The sequence below is a fragment of the Triticum aestivum genome, chromosome 2B (assembly GCF_018294505.1).
Source record: "Triticum aestivum cultivar Chinese Spring chromosome 2B, IWGSC CS RefSeq v2.1, whole genome shotgun sequence".
Classification (NCBI taxonomy): domain Eukaryota; kingdom Viridiplantae; phylum Streptophyta; class Magnoliopsida; order Poales; family Poaceae; genus Triticum; species Triticum aestivum.
The window spans coordinates 162824094-162839714 of record NC_057798.1 but is presented as its reverse complement, the minus strand read 5'-3'; the positions used below and the strand labels follow the sequence as shown (position 1 = coordinate 162839714).

Sequence of the window (15621 nt, the reverse complement as noted above, 5' to 3'; positions counted from 1 at the left end):
CGGACATGCTTTTCAAACTATCTGTTGGATCTATATTTTACTGTGTGAAACATACCTTTACCATTCTAGCTTATGTTTTTGGGCAATAAAAAACCGATTTTGCTATTTCCCAGCTACCTGATTTTTTTTCATCAATCACCTTCTTCCTTCCTTTCTTCTGGCACACTGGACCTCGCAGGAGAAGAAGAAACCTCATCAGAGAAGAACTAGCCTCATTATAGGGGAAAGCTGTAGCCTATCTTAGAAGTAACCCACAACCCCATTATCTATTTTAGGGGCGAGGGTAAGGGTTGCATGGAATCGCTGGAGGTTTTCATCGGTGGTGCCGGGCTTAGAGGAACGGCTGGGATGGTGGCCGGCAACGTCGATGGGGTGAGGTTCAGGGGAGGGCGGAGCCGCGAGGCAGTGCGCGGTAGCGCTCGCCGGCGCGAGTGGTGGAGGCCGACGGTTTAGGGTGTGGCAGACTGTGGGCGTCATGAGGAGGAAGAAGGAATGGAGAAGATGAACAATACGTAATCTATTTTGGGTTGTTGGATGAAGATCTGATGGTCCATATAAGAAGTGACTGATGCAACCTTTTTTTTCACGTACATGATAAATAGGGCTCCAAAAAACGCTTTACACAACCCCATTACTCATGTAGAACGAAAGATGAGAAATTTTTCGCAGTTGTCATACTAACAACTAGTATGAAATGAGCGTACAAAAAGGTATTATAATATAGTTGTTGTAATGGGTCGCAATCACCATAATTTATAAGGGCATGTACAATGGTTGATAAGATAGTCTAAGTCTTGCATGTAAATTAGAGATGACAAAAAAAAATGTCTACAATGGGTCATTTCTTAGCCTTATCTTCAATAATTAGTTGTTCCTAAAAACATGGTGAGACAAATTGTGCTAAAGAGATCATCTCTTGTCTTCTCTTAAATAAGAGAAGACAAGCCTTATCTTACGATTTCTCTCTCCTCCACCTCATCATTTATCCTACGTGACACTCTTAAGATAGAACCATTGTACATGTCCTAAAGCTCGCTCCAAAAAAGAGATTAGCCTTCAAATATGGATGATGGGAAGGCTCGTTTGTAGCATGCTCAATTGTCAACCCGTGTGGGAGAAAAGTTTCATCTTCTGTCTCCTCGCGCCACGATCGGGTTTCTGCCGCACCACCGGCACCAAGAATCACCGGTGAGGAGGAGACATGGCCGCTAACTGCTCGGTCATTAACCGTCAGTATATTTCCTCTCATACACGAGGCAGCCCGTCGATTGCCGTCACACAATATCATCTGACGCCGAGCCGCATGCCTCTCTATGCAATATAAGCCCGGGGGTGAGGCATCCCCATCACCCTAACCTTAGCCATCTCCTCCTCCTAGCCATCGTCGCCTTCTCGTCCTCACCTAGCTGTCGTTGATTCTTCCAAAATCTTGAGAATATGACATCCCTCGGATTCTGTCAGAATCTTGAACTCATATCCTATAACTTAAAAGATTCATCATCAATATCTTATTTATTTTGACATGCAGACTATCCACATCATCAAGTAGGTCCATCATGTAAAAATGCTTTTCGAGCAACTCTTCATGTGCGTGCTCCCACTAATTGTTCATGCGCATGCAGTCTACCACAAATAACCATTAACTAATTTTATTTTGTGCATTCTCAAGCAGGCACGTCACCCTAGATTTATTTTGTTATTTGTATATATCTTAACATCATCCGATCCACTCCGGACGTACAAAACGAGTCCCCGTCCAACTATTTGGTTAGACCTCATGTGTTGTTATTTGTGTTCTTCTGATTCTGAATACCAAAACGACTGTCTTTTCACATTCTCTTTCTCTTGCGCTTTCTGTCCATGTCTCTTTTACTCCCCACAGGTCAGAGAATCGTGTTAGATGCCTTCATTCCCTCGAACCTCCAGTGTTCCGAGCAACCCTTTGATCTCAGTTTGATTTCATTGTGTACAGAGAGGTAGCTCATCAAGTTTTTCTTTCAAAGAATACACTATTCTCATGCAACCTTTTAATCCCAATTTTATTTCACTTCATACATACAGGTAGTTAATCAGACTTTTTTTTATGACCAAACTATACTTCACCTAATGGGGAAATATGCATGGTTGCGCACGAGACAAGACAAACAAAAAGAATTATAGCTACCTAGGTGTATTGTGGTGAATGAGCTACCTGGGTAAGTGACCTTTATTTTAATAGAAAATCAAACTAAGAGTGAACACGCATTTTATTTTCTATGTAAGCTATTTTTTCTAATGAATGCACATATGTAGTTTATATTGTTGTTTTATGTTTAGCCAAGGGTTGAGATGTCTCCATTGTCTCGACGCAACATTGTTTTCATCTCATATTGCCTCGCTGATATATTTTCAAGGTAATAAATTAAAAGAACAAAAATCACACCTATTTTTCGTTTTCATCAAATTTGCTATAAATGCTTACTCTAGCCAATATTTCTTTCAAGGAAAATTCTTTACATCTACTTATACTAGGTTTCATATACTTTCTCATGTTTTTAAACATCAAATTATTTATTAAAAGTTCCGGCAGCAAGGCGCAGGGTATCATCTAGCTTTTTTAACAACCCTACCTAGTTTGGGTCTAAATAGCTATGATTATCAAAATATGTTTTCAAAATTATAGGAGAATCTAAGAGAAAGTCTGATTCTCAAGATTTCAAGAGAAACCGGCCAAAAGATTTGGGTCTATAACTATCTTCAGATCAATCTGATCAAGAGTCTCATCTATACCTCCCCTGTCCCACGATCCATCTTGGTCCTACTTTTTAACCATTAGGCATGACCCTTGCCAGCTAGCACCACTATGTTGTCATCATCGACACACGGACACTAACAAGATGGAAGAGCAAGCACAACTGTAAATCTGTCTCACGAAATAATTAACTAGCCAAGGCCATCTATATCCATGATTTTTCCTATATTAGCAAAATAAAAGCGAAAGTCTACCGATCATCCAAACAAGTGCTAAAACTTAATAACCAGGCTTAATAATGGATGCGAACTAAGAGCAACTCCAACAAATTCCATATATTTGTATCCTCGCAAAAAAAACTTCCATATACTTTTATAAAAAAACTAAGACTACAATATCTAACCAACGTTTGCTGGGAGGGATTGGTATTTGCGAACATTTTGGATGACAAGTTTAGTTATATGGAGTTGGCAATTTATTCAGAAACACATCACAATTTCTGAAAAAAAGAGAAATTTTACGGCAAAAAAGATAGGATTTGCCATCTCCTACCAGGTAAAGTTGCCAAAAAAACGTTGACTTGCTAGTTCTTCCCAGATGACATTCACCAGTTATCATTACCAAAAAAAAACTGTCGTTTACAGGGAGTTCAGGCAAAAATAGCTCTCCAATGGCTTTCGCAGACTCGTTTTCTATGTTTTTTGTATAATTTGTGCCAACTCCCCTCATGTTTACGGAAAGATGTCCCTTTCTGTATAATTTGGCAGACAAAAAACCGTCTGAACTTTCACGAGATGAGACCCTTGCACCGCCGCCATGTTGGGCCACCCCCACCACGCCACCGCCACACCGCCCCACGCCACACCACCCCAGCATGCCGCCACCACGCCGCCCCGCACCTTGCCGACCACTGTCGTACATGTCATTGACTTGCAGGTCCTAGGCCATTAGCTAGGTTTGTTTAATGAAAAAAGAAGAAGATGTTCACGAGAAATGAGAAAAATAGTCATTGGACAATCTTTCCTAAATATTTTTTTAGTGGTGGCGTGTCCATCAACTAAGAATCATCTACAACGACTTTAATGATCTCAAGATCTGCCGACTCAATCTTTCGGAGGTATTCATAGCGATAGAAACTAGGTGCGTGTGTATATGAATGCTCACGTTTGTATTGTGTTTCTAAAAAGAACTTAGAAATTGTAGACTGCATTTTTGAAAAAGATTCAAACCAAACACCTAGCAAAAACGTCCGAATGGAGAAAAAGTTTCCGTGCATACGGGTCTCCACGCTTGCTCCCAAAGCGACCCATGCACCACTGACCAGAACCGGATAGCCTCGGCCTCGGTGCCGCGGCGCGAATCCAAGGCCCGCCTCCGTAACCAGAGACCTGACAAGTGACACGCCGCGCAGCCCGCCGAGCAGCCACCGCTTGTCCCTAGTCCCCCTACCCCGTCACACGGGGAAAAGGAGTGGTCTCCGTTTGCCGCGTGCCCACCTCAGCAGCATTGGGCATGGGCATGGGCACGGCACTCCGGCCGGCCATGGCCGCCGCTGCCCCCAACACAGCCCACCGGCCGCGGCCGCTGCCTGCCGCGAATCGCAGCACCAGTCGCCCAACCGCCTCCACGCCGCCCGTGAGAACGCTGGTCTGCTCCGCTCCCCCGCAGTCGAGGCCGCCGCGGCGCGCCGTCACGACCACGGCCCGGGCAGCGGGGGCCGGGGCGCCGTCGTCCGCCTCGCCGGACGCCGTCACCTACTCCTCCAGCATCGACACCGACATGCCCCTCTACGAGCCCCCGGGGGTAAGCGCTGACATCGATCGATCTCCGCATTGGGGGTTTGGAATTCGATGAAATCGCGGGTCGAATTGATTGATTGATTCATCGCGCGTGCGCGGACGGGCTGTGCCTGCAGGTGTCGTTCGACGAGTACCTCCAGGACCGCCCCCGCGTGTTCCGCGCCATGTTCCCCGACGAGAGCCGGAGCCAGCAGCTCAGCGATGTAACTGAAATTACTGAATCTTCTATCTTCCCCCCGCAGGGAAGTGGGGGGAGGACGACGGTGGCGTTGCGGCTGATCGATCGATTATTTCTTGCGTAGGAGGAGTGGAGGATCCAGATGCTGCCGCTGGAGTTCCTCCTCATCACCGTGCGCCCCGTCGTCGTGATGCAGCTGCGCAACCGCGGCGCCGGCGGGCTCGACCTACGAATCGTGCGTCTACAGCCCTCCCTGCTCACGTATGCTGCCAATTTTGTCTCTATCCGCACGGCTGCAAGTTTACAATGTGCTGCTCTCGTCTGGGCTGTGAATGCAGACCGAGTGGGAGCTGAGGGGGCTGGACAGCGGCTACACGCCGGCGAGCTTCGACCTGGGCGTGCGGGGGTCGCTGTACGCGGACAGGGGCCAGCGGCGCGGCAGCCGGCTGAGGGGCCACCTCGAGATCTCCATCACCGTCGCCCTCCCGCCGCCCCTGCGGATCGTGCCGGAGGCCGTCCTCCGGGGCGTCGCCGAGTCGGTAAGCATCGAGCGCCAAGTCGTGGTGCTGCTGACATTGCTGTGTTGTGCCTAACAAAATCTCTGTTCTCGCCGAGAAATGTGGAACTGAAAGCTTGGAGCGTGCAGGTCCTGTCGACGCTTGCCGAGAGGATGAAGCGGGACGTGGACGTCGGCCTCGTCGCCGACTTCCGGAGGTTCCGGCTGGAGAAGGCGGCGTCCAAAGCGGCGGGAGCGGCGGTGGCGAGAGCAGACAGAAAAGCGTGAAAGGCTTGAGTTTTCTTCCTTCTGACCGTAGTTGGGGATTCGTTCCAAGGATTGTTTTTACAAGATCCTGTGATGTTGCGTGCGATACATACATATGCATTCCCGTGTATAGAGAATTTGATTCGAAATACCTGTAGACCCTTTTTCTGGTATCAAAAAACCTTGAAACCAAAGTTCATGATCCTTTATAGATGTATGACTTTCCCGGGCCGATGTGGACTAACATGACCCAAGCACGAATCACACCTAACGTCGCGCTTGGCATGGGGGTATTTTTATACACCTGTATTTATTTTACAGGTGTATAATACCGGCCACACTTGATTTTGAGCCGGAAAGAAAACCGACGATAGGTGTATTCCGTGGCGAAACGCCAATCCAAGCAGGGCCTAAGAATGTTGATGCCTGAAGGAGCAGCTTCATTGGTTCGCCCCGTTGAAATCGATGTTGTGGTAAGTAACGGCGAAATCGATGTCGTACTAAGTAACGGCGAAATCGACCCTACACCTTACCTAACAACCTGACGGTGGAGGGATGCATGGTGGTTATATGCTTCTTACTGTTATCTCCATGACGGCACAATCTCGCCTATGTCGACGACGAGGTGGAAGAGACGAAGGGGACGAGCAGCTCACGAAGGGGAGGACCACGTCTTGGTGCCGGAGATCTTGGTCTGCACCATTGGTAAGTCGGTGCTGCTGCCGATGCCGAGAACTATGGCTTGAGTTGTCTTCCGCTAGAGGTGAGCGAGTAAAAGGGGGTGTGGCTGCAGATTTCGTGCCATCCGACGCCTGCAAATTTCCATATCCCACCATCTCCATGCCTGCACACCCGCGTACCCCCCCCTAACAAGCCAGGACATGGAATGCTTTTTTTTTTGAAACGGAGGCAAAAGATTTGCCTCATCCATTAATTAAGCAGAAGAGAGTTGTCTGTTAATTAACGGAAAACCGGACTAAAACCGCCACAAACCGCCGAGCGGCACACATAAAAGATACTCCACACACACATCAACAAGGAGGGCCCCATCAAGATACACTCAGACGTCATCGTCATCACTTCTTCCCAAGAGGCGTCATCGCCCTCCCTAAACTCCGAGCAAGCGACTCCGACTTCGCCGAAGACGAACCTCGACCCCGCTGAGGGAGTCATGGACTAAGGGGTCCTCGGGCGTCTGGGCTATGTGATATGGACCGGACTAATGGGTCGTGAAGATAAGAGATTAAAAACCTTTCCCCGTGTTCGGATGGAACTCTCCTTTGCGTGGATGGCAAGCTTGGCGTTCAGATCATGCACCTTCCTTTCTCTGTAAACCGACTCTGTACAACCCTAGATCCCTCCGGTGTCTATATAAACCGAAGGGTTTAGTCCGTAGAGCAATAACAATCATACAGGCTAGACATCTGGGGTTTAGCCATTACGATCTCGAGATAGATCAACTCTTGTAACCCCTATACTCATCAAAGTCAATCAAGCAGGAAATAGGGTATTACCTCCATTAAGAGGGCCCGAACCTGGGTAAACATCGTGTCCCTGCCTCCTGTTACCTTCGATCCTTATACGCATAGTTCAGGACCCCATACCCGAAATCTGACTCGACCTTGTTTCGTTTGTTTCTACTTGTTTTGTTTGTTTTGGCCTTGGTCTTTGCAATGACCCTTCTCGTTCTTCTCGTGTGTTTTGTGTTGTGTGTCATAGATGGTGGCTCTAATGTCCATCGCTCGAATCCCAGCCGCGACACGAGCTCCAAGCGGCTTCGCAATCAACAAGCACCTGAGGGCTCCAATGCCCCTCAACGCAATGTCAAGAAGACCGCAACAAGTTCAAGGAGCCAACCGTTGGCATGGACGAGATGCCTCAAGCCGAGTTCATCATTCGAAGGAGGATTAACCCCTATGTGAACCCTCATGAGAATGTCAGAGGGAATGAGTTGTTCTGGACCAAGCAGCAGAATCTCATCTACATCAATGTGATCAAGTCCAAGCACAACATCTATGTTCCAATGCAGTGGATTGATATGAATCATCTGAGAAAGGACCGGGCATACTTTGGTGAGGCGTTGGACTTGGTGGAGCAGTTTGGCATTGAAGACTTTATCACGTTCCACATGGACTTTGACCCGGAGATCGTGTCTGAGTTCTTTGCTTCCGTCCACTTCCACACGGATGAGGGGCGGACTATGACTTGGATGACCAATGGGAAGAGGATGTCTGCTAAGTGGAAGGAATTCATGGAGATGTTGCATGTTCGTGATGAGGGGCTCAATGTGCCCGTTGGTATCCGCCCTCACGGCAACCCAGAGTCCGCCAACAAGAACAAGCTTCAACTGTTCCTTGTGGAGAAGAAGTTAGCCAATGGCACGCAGTCTTGGGTACTCAACCCTTTCCTTGACGTCATGCATCAAATCTTCCGCAACACTCTCTTTCCGCGCATTGGTGGCAAGGATAAGGTGCATGCTTATCTCGTGGATATGATGCTGCTTTGTGAGGAGGCACATCGTCAAGTTACCCAACCTCTGGACATCTCCCATATCATGTGGGTTGAGCTCCGGTTTGCAGTCTACAATCACAAAGTTCCCATCTATGGTCCATACCTGCACTTCTTGATCTCGAAGACTTGGGAGAAGCACTTTCCAGATGAAGACTTTTCTGCTCCAAACTGGGTTCGCCACGAGCCTATCAAGCTGCGTCAGAAGAACAAGTGGGCCAATACCACTACCCGGGCTAAGGCAGAGGCTACTAGGATGAATGTTGATGAGGACGAGATTGAGGAGGAGGCTGAGGACAGTTCTGCGGGGTACGCTCCTCCATCTGCGGAGCCCTCTTGGGCTAAGAAGCTAAAGGCAAAGATGAAGGCTCTGTTCTGCATGCAGGCCAAGGGGTAGTACAAGACAAATGTTTCTTAGAAGGAGAGTCGCCAGCGCGATAAGAGGGTCTTGAGGACGTTTAGCGAGATCGTGGAGAGCGGGTCAGAGAAGAACATCACTCCTGAGGCTGACTGGATGACGAAGAAGGGCTATCAGTGGACCGAGCAGAGGAGGAGTCCATTCCCGCTGCTGAGACCGATGAGGAGATTGTTGGGTTATCTCTACAGAGGAAGCTACCACTTGTGTTGTAGGTGTCCTCTCTGCCTTTTTGGTGTCTCGATGCCAAAGGGGGAGAGAGTGTAGGATTTGCGAGTCGTGTCTCTTTGTTTTCATTTCATTGGACCTTCGTTCGTGTTGCTTTGCTTTGTTGGTTTGCGTTTGTGTTCGTGTGAGTCCCCGAGACTATCATATGGTGTGAGACATATGCACTCAAGCTTATCTTATCGTATATTATGCTTAGTAGTTTGTGAGCTTATGTGATCTTGTGCCCTTTTCCTTTATGCTCATATACATTACCTTGCCTTCATGCTTAGTGTCAGTTATATTGTTGCAAGGAATGCCTTGTCTATAAAATATAGGGGGAGTGTTGATCCCAGTATGTGTGTCGTGCAGTCCAAAACATATCTATAGAGTGCACACATATACGGGGAGCCTGTCTATATTTTATAGATGTTGGGGTTGCTTATGTTCAGTTTTATATCCTTATGTGCAAATCCCGTATTGTCATCAATCCACCAAAAAGGGGGAGATTGTAAGGGCATATTTCTCCCTATGTTGTTTTGATGATTGATGACAATGCATTTGCGTACTAATCGTGTGCATTGAGCATTTCAGATATCTCATGTCTAGGCACAAGACGATTCAGTGCCCCTCGAAGCCTAGAGAAGACGACATTTCTCTACGTTTTTTTTGGTGGATTTGAGTCGTAGCAAAGCCATACTATTAAGAGGGGGTCCGCTTCGGAAAGGTTAGGGTGGAATCAACATGTACACGTTTGTCCCTGTGCACCACCTTTCCTTTGCTTCTTTGGAGCACCGACCGTTTATTCGTGTCTCTACAAAATGAAGGACTCCAAGTGCTATTGTGCTGCGGCATGCGGTAGTACTACTCAAGGGAGTAGTAGTACCACAGTGGCCCACGGTAGTACCGGCCAGGGAAGTGGTAGTACTGTGCTGTGCGGTAGTACCTCTCCTCAGGCGCGGTAGTACCGTGGCCTCTAGCCCAGCACAGTGACATGCGCGGAAGTAGGGATGGAAGTAATTTTTTACATCCGCACTCTATGCGGTAGTATCGCTCCTTGTGTGCGGTAGCACCGTGCCGGATTTTTGCATGGATCAAAACACAATGGAAGTAGCCACAGATGTAATTTTATTAGTCCGTGCCTTCCCAGCCTAGTCGAACCATGCCTGGCGGTAGTACTGCAAGGACGTGCGGTAGTACCGCTCGTTGCTTTAACGCAACATGGCCTCGTCTGGTCTCTGCCGCGGGAGCGGTAGTACCGCAAGTCGGTGCGGTAGTACCGCATGTCGCGGGCTGAGCTAGTGGGTAACGGTTGGATCTTTCCTCTCTCTATATAAGGGGGGTCTTCTTACCCAAGTTGACCACCTCTTCCCTCCCAAGCTCCATTGTTGCTCAAAGCTTCAATTTCACCCGATTTCTCTCCCTAGCCAATCAAACTTGTTGATTCTCTAGGGATTGGTTGAGAAGGCCCCGATTTACACTTCCACCAAGAGAAATTTGATTCCCCTACTAATCTCTCACGGATCTTGTTACTCCTGGGTGTTTGAGCACCCTAGACGGTTGAGGTCACCGCGGAGCCATATTCCATTGTGTGAAGCTTCGTGGTGTCGTTGGGAGCCTCCAATTAAGTTGTGGAGATTGTCCCAACCTTGTTTGTAAATGTTCGATCGCCGCCTCCAAGGGCACCAATAGTGGAATCACGACATCTCGCATTGTGTGAGGGCGTGATGAGAATACGGTGGCCCTAGTGGCTTCTTGGGGAGCATTGTGCCTCCACACCGCTCCAATGGAGACGTACTTCCTCTCAAAGGGAAGGAACTTCGGTAACACACCATCGTCTCCACCGGCTCCACTCTTAGTTATCTCTCACCTTTACTTGTGCAAGCTTATATTGTGCTGTATCCCTTGCTTGCTTGTGTGCTTGTTGTTGTTGCATCATATAGGTTGCTCACCTAGTTGCATATCTAGACAACCTACTTTGATGCAAAGTTTAATTTGGTAAAGAAAAGCTAAAAATTGTTAGTTGCCTATTCACCCCCCCCCTCTAGTCAACTATATCGATCCTTTCAATTCTCTCCGACATCAACGTGAGTGCTCGGGAGTACTGTTCATCGACCCCGAGCACCGACCTTATGTACTACCTCCGTTTAAGTTTACAAGTCCTGCGCGTATACCTAGGTTGCCAATTTTATCACCCAAATATAAACTATATAACACAAAAGTTATACCTTTTGAGAATAGAACATCTGAAGTTTATATTAATATATTTTTTGTAATATATGACTTGTATTACGTTGGTCAAATTGATGACCTAGGGATACGCACACGCCCTGTAAATTGAGAGAGAGGAAGTACTAGTGATTGACTATATAAAATGACTATTTCTATGCAATTATGGAAACCACCAGGCAAGACTCAAGACTCGTCGACCATTGCCGGCTTCATTCGACACCTTTGCATCCAGGCTAGGGTGCTCAAGTAGGGGAGCCATGGCCATGATGATTGATCGACACTTTCCTTCTTTGTGCGGTGTGTGCTTTGATTGTTGAGCCAAGGCCCGTGTTGAGTTTGCATCGCGTGTGTGTGGGCTGTTGAGCAGTTGGCCCTAGTGAGGGTCTATATTGTTCGTTGTATGTGGCGCGGAGCGTCTTGGACCTCCTTTCCCTGTTTGTTTTCGCTATTTCCATGAACATATATTAGAACCTTCTAAACCGTAAGGGTTTCAGTTGGCTAAAGTCGGGCAAGTGCCTAGGTTTTCAAAAGGAAAAAACATCCTTTTTTGTGCAACCACGAGTCTGCAATCGATCCCTCACACGGCCGCCTCCTCCTCTTCCAGAAAAAGGTAGGGTTCATGCCTCTCGCCGGCGCTACCGCAGGTCCACTTCGTCTCCAGTGGCCGTAGGGCGAAGGGGGCGCGGTGGATCTTGGCAAGAGCCAGTGAGAGGGCTCCGTTGTTAATCGTTCTTTTGAGTTTTATTAGGGTTTGTGTCCTGCTCAGGAAGACGAGACTCCCTGAAAATGGAATAAAAGTTTTCCCGCCTAGCCCTCATTTTGATGATGCGTTTAGCATCGTTGGTGGGTGTGTGTGGAGGTGTGTCCCCGGCGGATCTATCCTCGGTGGATTTGCTCGGATCTGATTGTTGTTCGTCTATGTTCGTGTGTCTTCGGTTGGATCATTTTGATCTACGTTATTCTTCATCGGCGGCTGTTGTTGTTCTGATGTGCTTGTCCTATGAGACCTTAGCACGACGACTTTCCGACTGTCCACTAACAAGTTGTGCCCGACTCCGGCGAGGGAGGGGCGATGACGGCGTCATGCCTTGGGCTCGCTTCAGTTCTTGTAGTCGTCGCTAGGTGGTCTATGGATCTGGATGTAATTTTCATTATTTCTGATGTTTGTTGTACTGTCATGATTGAAAATGAATAGATCGAAAGTTTTCTTGACAAAAAACATCCTTTATAGTATATAATATAGTTTGGTTTATAGAAGATCCGACCTGACATGTACACCCAGTGATGGTTCACTTGTGAAGAACAAAAACATGTAAAGATGATAACACTCTAGAGTCTAGAGCTCCTCCCTCTCATGTAACCTGATAGTAATATTCTCTAGTAGTAAAATGCAACGAATGCCATGCCATGGAGTAGAATTTACAGTGGAGCGGAGGCATGGATCAGAAGAAGAAGAGCGGCAGCAGGAGCAGCAGCACGCAGAGCGCCCGGCGAGCGCCGGCCATGACGCTGTCACGCGTCGTCCCCCAGAGGGGTCAAGGAGCTGGTGGGGCCCCCTCCGAAGCCCGGCGTGAAGGTCGACGGCGGGAAGAGGCTGGTAGGGGCGCTCGCCGCCGGCGTCGTGCCGTTGGAGCCTCCCGACATGGAGCTGCACGTGAACGTTTACACATGTCAGTTGTGAACTTCGATACAGTGGCGCGCCATGCATGCACATCGAAGATACACGCTCACCTTCCCGCGAAGACGCACTGCCCCGAGCCTGCAAACGAGGAGCCACAGGGAGGGAAGAATCAGAGCCCGCCGGGAACAACAAGAAGAAAAAGATCGTGCGTGGGTGTGGGAGGGGAGGGAGGAGTAGGGTGGTGCTTACTGGGGTCGTTTTGGGTGGTCATGGCGGTGCCGCTGAAGTTGCAGCTGGCGCCGGAGGCGGCGTTGCGCTGGTAGTAGTCGTTGTAGGCGTAGGAGGCGAGCCCCGGCAGGTCGTTGGCCTTGTAGCACTTGCCGCCGGGCTGGATCGGGCCGCAGTCGGCGTGGCCGGGGCCGCACGCGTAGTTGAGCCCAGTCTGCAGCGCCGTCGGGTCCGCGCCCTGCTTTGCCACGCAGAACTGCCCCGTCGCCAGCGACCGCCTCTTGCTCCCCTCAGCTTCTTGCTCTTCAGAGAAGGTGCCTGCAAATCGCAATGCAGAAATCGCAAAAATTGGTGCATGCATGCTGAAATATTTCGTTCACTTGTTAAGTAGTGGAGTACAAAGATAATTTTCAGCTTTATTACAGTCTCCGTGCAAAAATGCGGTTCTACGCTACACGAAAATGCAGTATGGCCATTTTCACAAGGGATCAAGGCCTGAAAATGATCGCGGAGCAACCGCAAGCCAGAATGCGTTTGTTCGCAGAATATATATAAAAGTTGTCCAGGACATCTACCCTACAGTCTACACTTTCATGGCGATGCATTTCAAGGTCACACTAGGAAGGAATCTGAATAATGGAAAGTACTCCCTCCGTTCGGAATTACTTGTCTCGGAAATGGATGTATCTAGAACTAAAATACGTCTGGATACATCCATTTTCGTGACAAGTAGTTCCGAACGGAGGGAGTAGAAAGCGAGCGACCACCGAACCAGCCGAAAGCAAACGCTAGACAATGCGCATGTACTACCTGACGCGTTGGCGACGAGGAGGAACGCGAGCAGAAGAGCGCTGCTGCATCCTTGCTGCAGTCTTCTGGTCAACATCTTCCCAGCGTCCGATCAATCGACTTGTATGATCCTCCTCCACGAACACCTGCCAAAATTCAGAGATGTAAGCATCAGTAGTTCAGCACTGTACTTCCGAACTGCGTATTCTCGACATAAATAAACGGATGTTTCAGCAGGAGACGTGTGGTGTGGAGGAGAAGGGGAGATAGCGAGGCGCGTCGCGGTCGGTCAGACGCGATGTTTCTGATAATCTGACACATTAATCGCTGTCCAATCGCAATGGTTTGTCGGCACAATTGACAAACAGAAAGGTATTGTCGGCACGAACTTAATTTGTGATGTATGTTTGAAAACATGGAGTGAAAACTAGCGATATAACTGCGAGATGCGTAGCTGCTAAATGATAATCGGTCGCTGCAAAAGAATAGGGCTAGGGATGATTGGTGAACCTGGACCATCTAGCTACAGGATACTCGAATTATTATTTCTAGAACGAAGTTCACCCTTTTCGGAAAAAAAAACCCGAAGCTGCCGAATTATTCATTGAATATCCACCCAAAGTCCTTAACTTTATGTGTGACGACTTGGATTGGATATCCTTCCAAAGTCCTTAAACTTTGTGTATGGTGAAGACTAGGATGACGGCATGGGGGCAACCATTCACCAACCGCTATCCTTGGCAAGAGCACAAGCATGATTGAAATTGCCGCAATTCAAAGCCTTACAAATTAACAAATACTCCCTCCGTTCGGAATTACTTGTCTCGGAAATGGATGTATCTAGAACTAGTTCTAGATACATCCATTTCCGAGACAAGTAATTCCGAACGGAGGGAGTAAGTTTATGCCATCTAATCTAATGAAAAAGATGATCGGTTTCCTTCATTCATTCAAAGGATTAAGGAATCAAACGGTGGCAGACAAGTACTATAAGTTGAAATTCGCTTAGCTGTGGGCTGAAACCTGAAGTGGAAAACAGAGAAAAACCAACAAGTGCCATGAAGCCTGAACCTAAATACTAAGCTGGATCATGTCGTTGAGAACACTTCACTGATACTTTTGGGGGAAATCAGCGACGGCCGTCAGAAGAAATCCGCACAAGGGGTGCAAGAACTCGAATTCGATGAGAGAGAGAGAGAGAGAGAGAGAGAGAGAGAGACTCCAATCGGAGGAAAGAAGGCACTGACGCCACGCGCCCTAGAGGTATCATCTACAGCGAACAAGAGAAAAATCATGTTTTTGTTCAGAGGGCGGAGCAGGGAAACCTAATCCGAAGAACAGGAACATGAGAGCATCTACGAGAAGCAGGGGAAATCGTGGAGAGAGCGTACCTTGATCGGCCACCGAATCGCCGGTTTGGTGGCGAGAGCGGTGAATTCCTGCTCCTCGCTCTTCCTGGGGGACGACGGAAGCTCTGGACCCTCCTGAGTCTGAACTCTGAAGGACGCAAGCACGGCCTAAAAAGGAAAAGTCGTAGACTGCCTTTTTATTTGGTAGAGTACAAAGTATTTACGGAGAGGGGTAATTGGGATTTATCTCGCTCCAATCAATCGGATATTACGGGACGAAATCGGATGGAGCCCCTTGGAAGAGAATCTCAGCACGAAAAGCTCCCATGATATGCAAAGCTGTGCGTAATCTCAGTACTTGACATGCATAATTAAATTATTTATGTGTTTTTTCCTTGAAAAAATATTTCATTTTTATGATACGTGGGTGAAGATTTTCGTGCTGCCATGCTCGCCACGCCTCTTGTGTCGTCTAATTTATTTATCTCTCGTGGTACGGAGCTCGTGGGTGGAGATTGTAGCACCAAAAGCAGGCGGAGCTTTTCGGTCTACAAAGTTCGTCACGCCTGTTGCATCTTGTCAATTATCTCTCGTACTGTTCGGCGTGTCAATGGAGTGTTTGTTTGAGATGTGGAGGGAAGGTAGTGGCAGGGGTCGTTGGTACTACCACATCGACCACGAACGGCGTCCCGATCGAGTGCGGCATTCTGTGGACTGTCGCGGGGATCGGAGTGGGCACACGCCATTCTGGAGCTTTCCATCTCCATCGCTTGAGTCGCTACAGGATGTAGTGTTCCTAACCTA

The 15621-nt window shown here is 48.2% G+C and overlaps 2 protein-coding genes across 2 annotated transcripts; one reads left to right on the top strand and one right to left on the bottom strand.

Moving 5' to 3' along the window:
• Window positions 1-4106: 4106 nt before the first annotated feature.
• LOC123040929 (uncharacterized) lies at window positions 4107-5674 on the top strand. The gene is made up of 5 exons (XM_044463646.1): window positions 4107-4534; window positions 4647-4733; window positions 4833-4943; window positions 5047-5247; window positions 5355-5674. Exons 1-5 carry the CDS (start codon window positions 4244-4246, stop codon window positions 5490-5492), a joined length of 828 nt encoding a protein of 275 aa, XP_044319581.1. The 5' UTR covers window positions 4107-4243; the 3' UTR covers window positions 5493-5674.
• Window positions 5675-12033: 6359 nt separating this feature from the next.
• LOC123044096 (glucan endo-1,3-beta-glucosidase 4) lies at window positions 12034-15160 on the bottom strand. Its single transcript, XM_044466737.1, has 5 exons — window positions 14860-15160; window positions 13490-13614; window positions 12701-12997; window positions 12562-12589; window positions 12034-12478 (listed from the first exon to the last, which is right to left on the bottom strand). The coding sequence occupies exons 2-5, from the start codon at window positions 13563-13565 to the stop codon at window positions 12343-12345; spliced, it is 537 nt and encodes a 178-aa protein (XP_044322672.1). The 5' UTR covers window positions 13566-13614; window positions 14860-15160; the 3' UTR covers window positions 12034-12342.
• Between the last annotated feature and the right edge of the window lie 461 nt (window positions 15161-15621).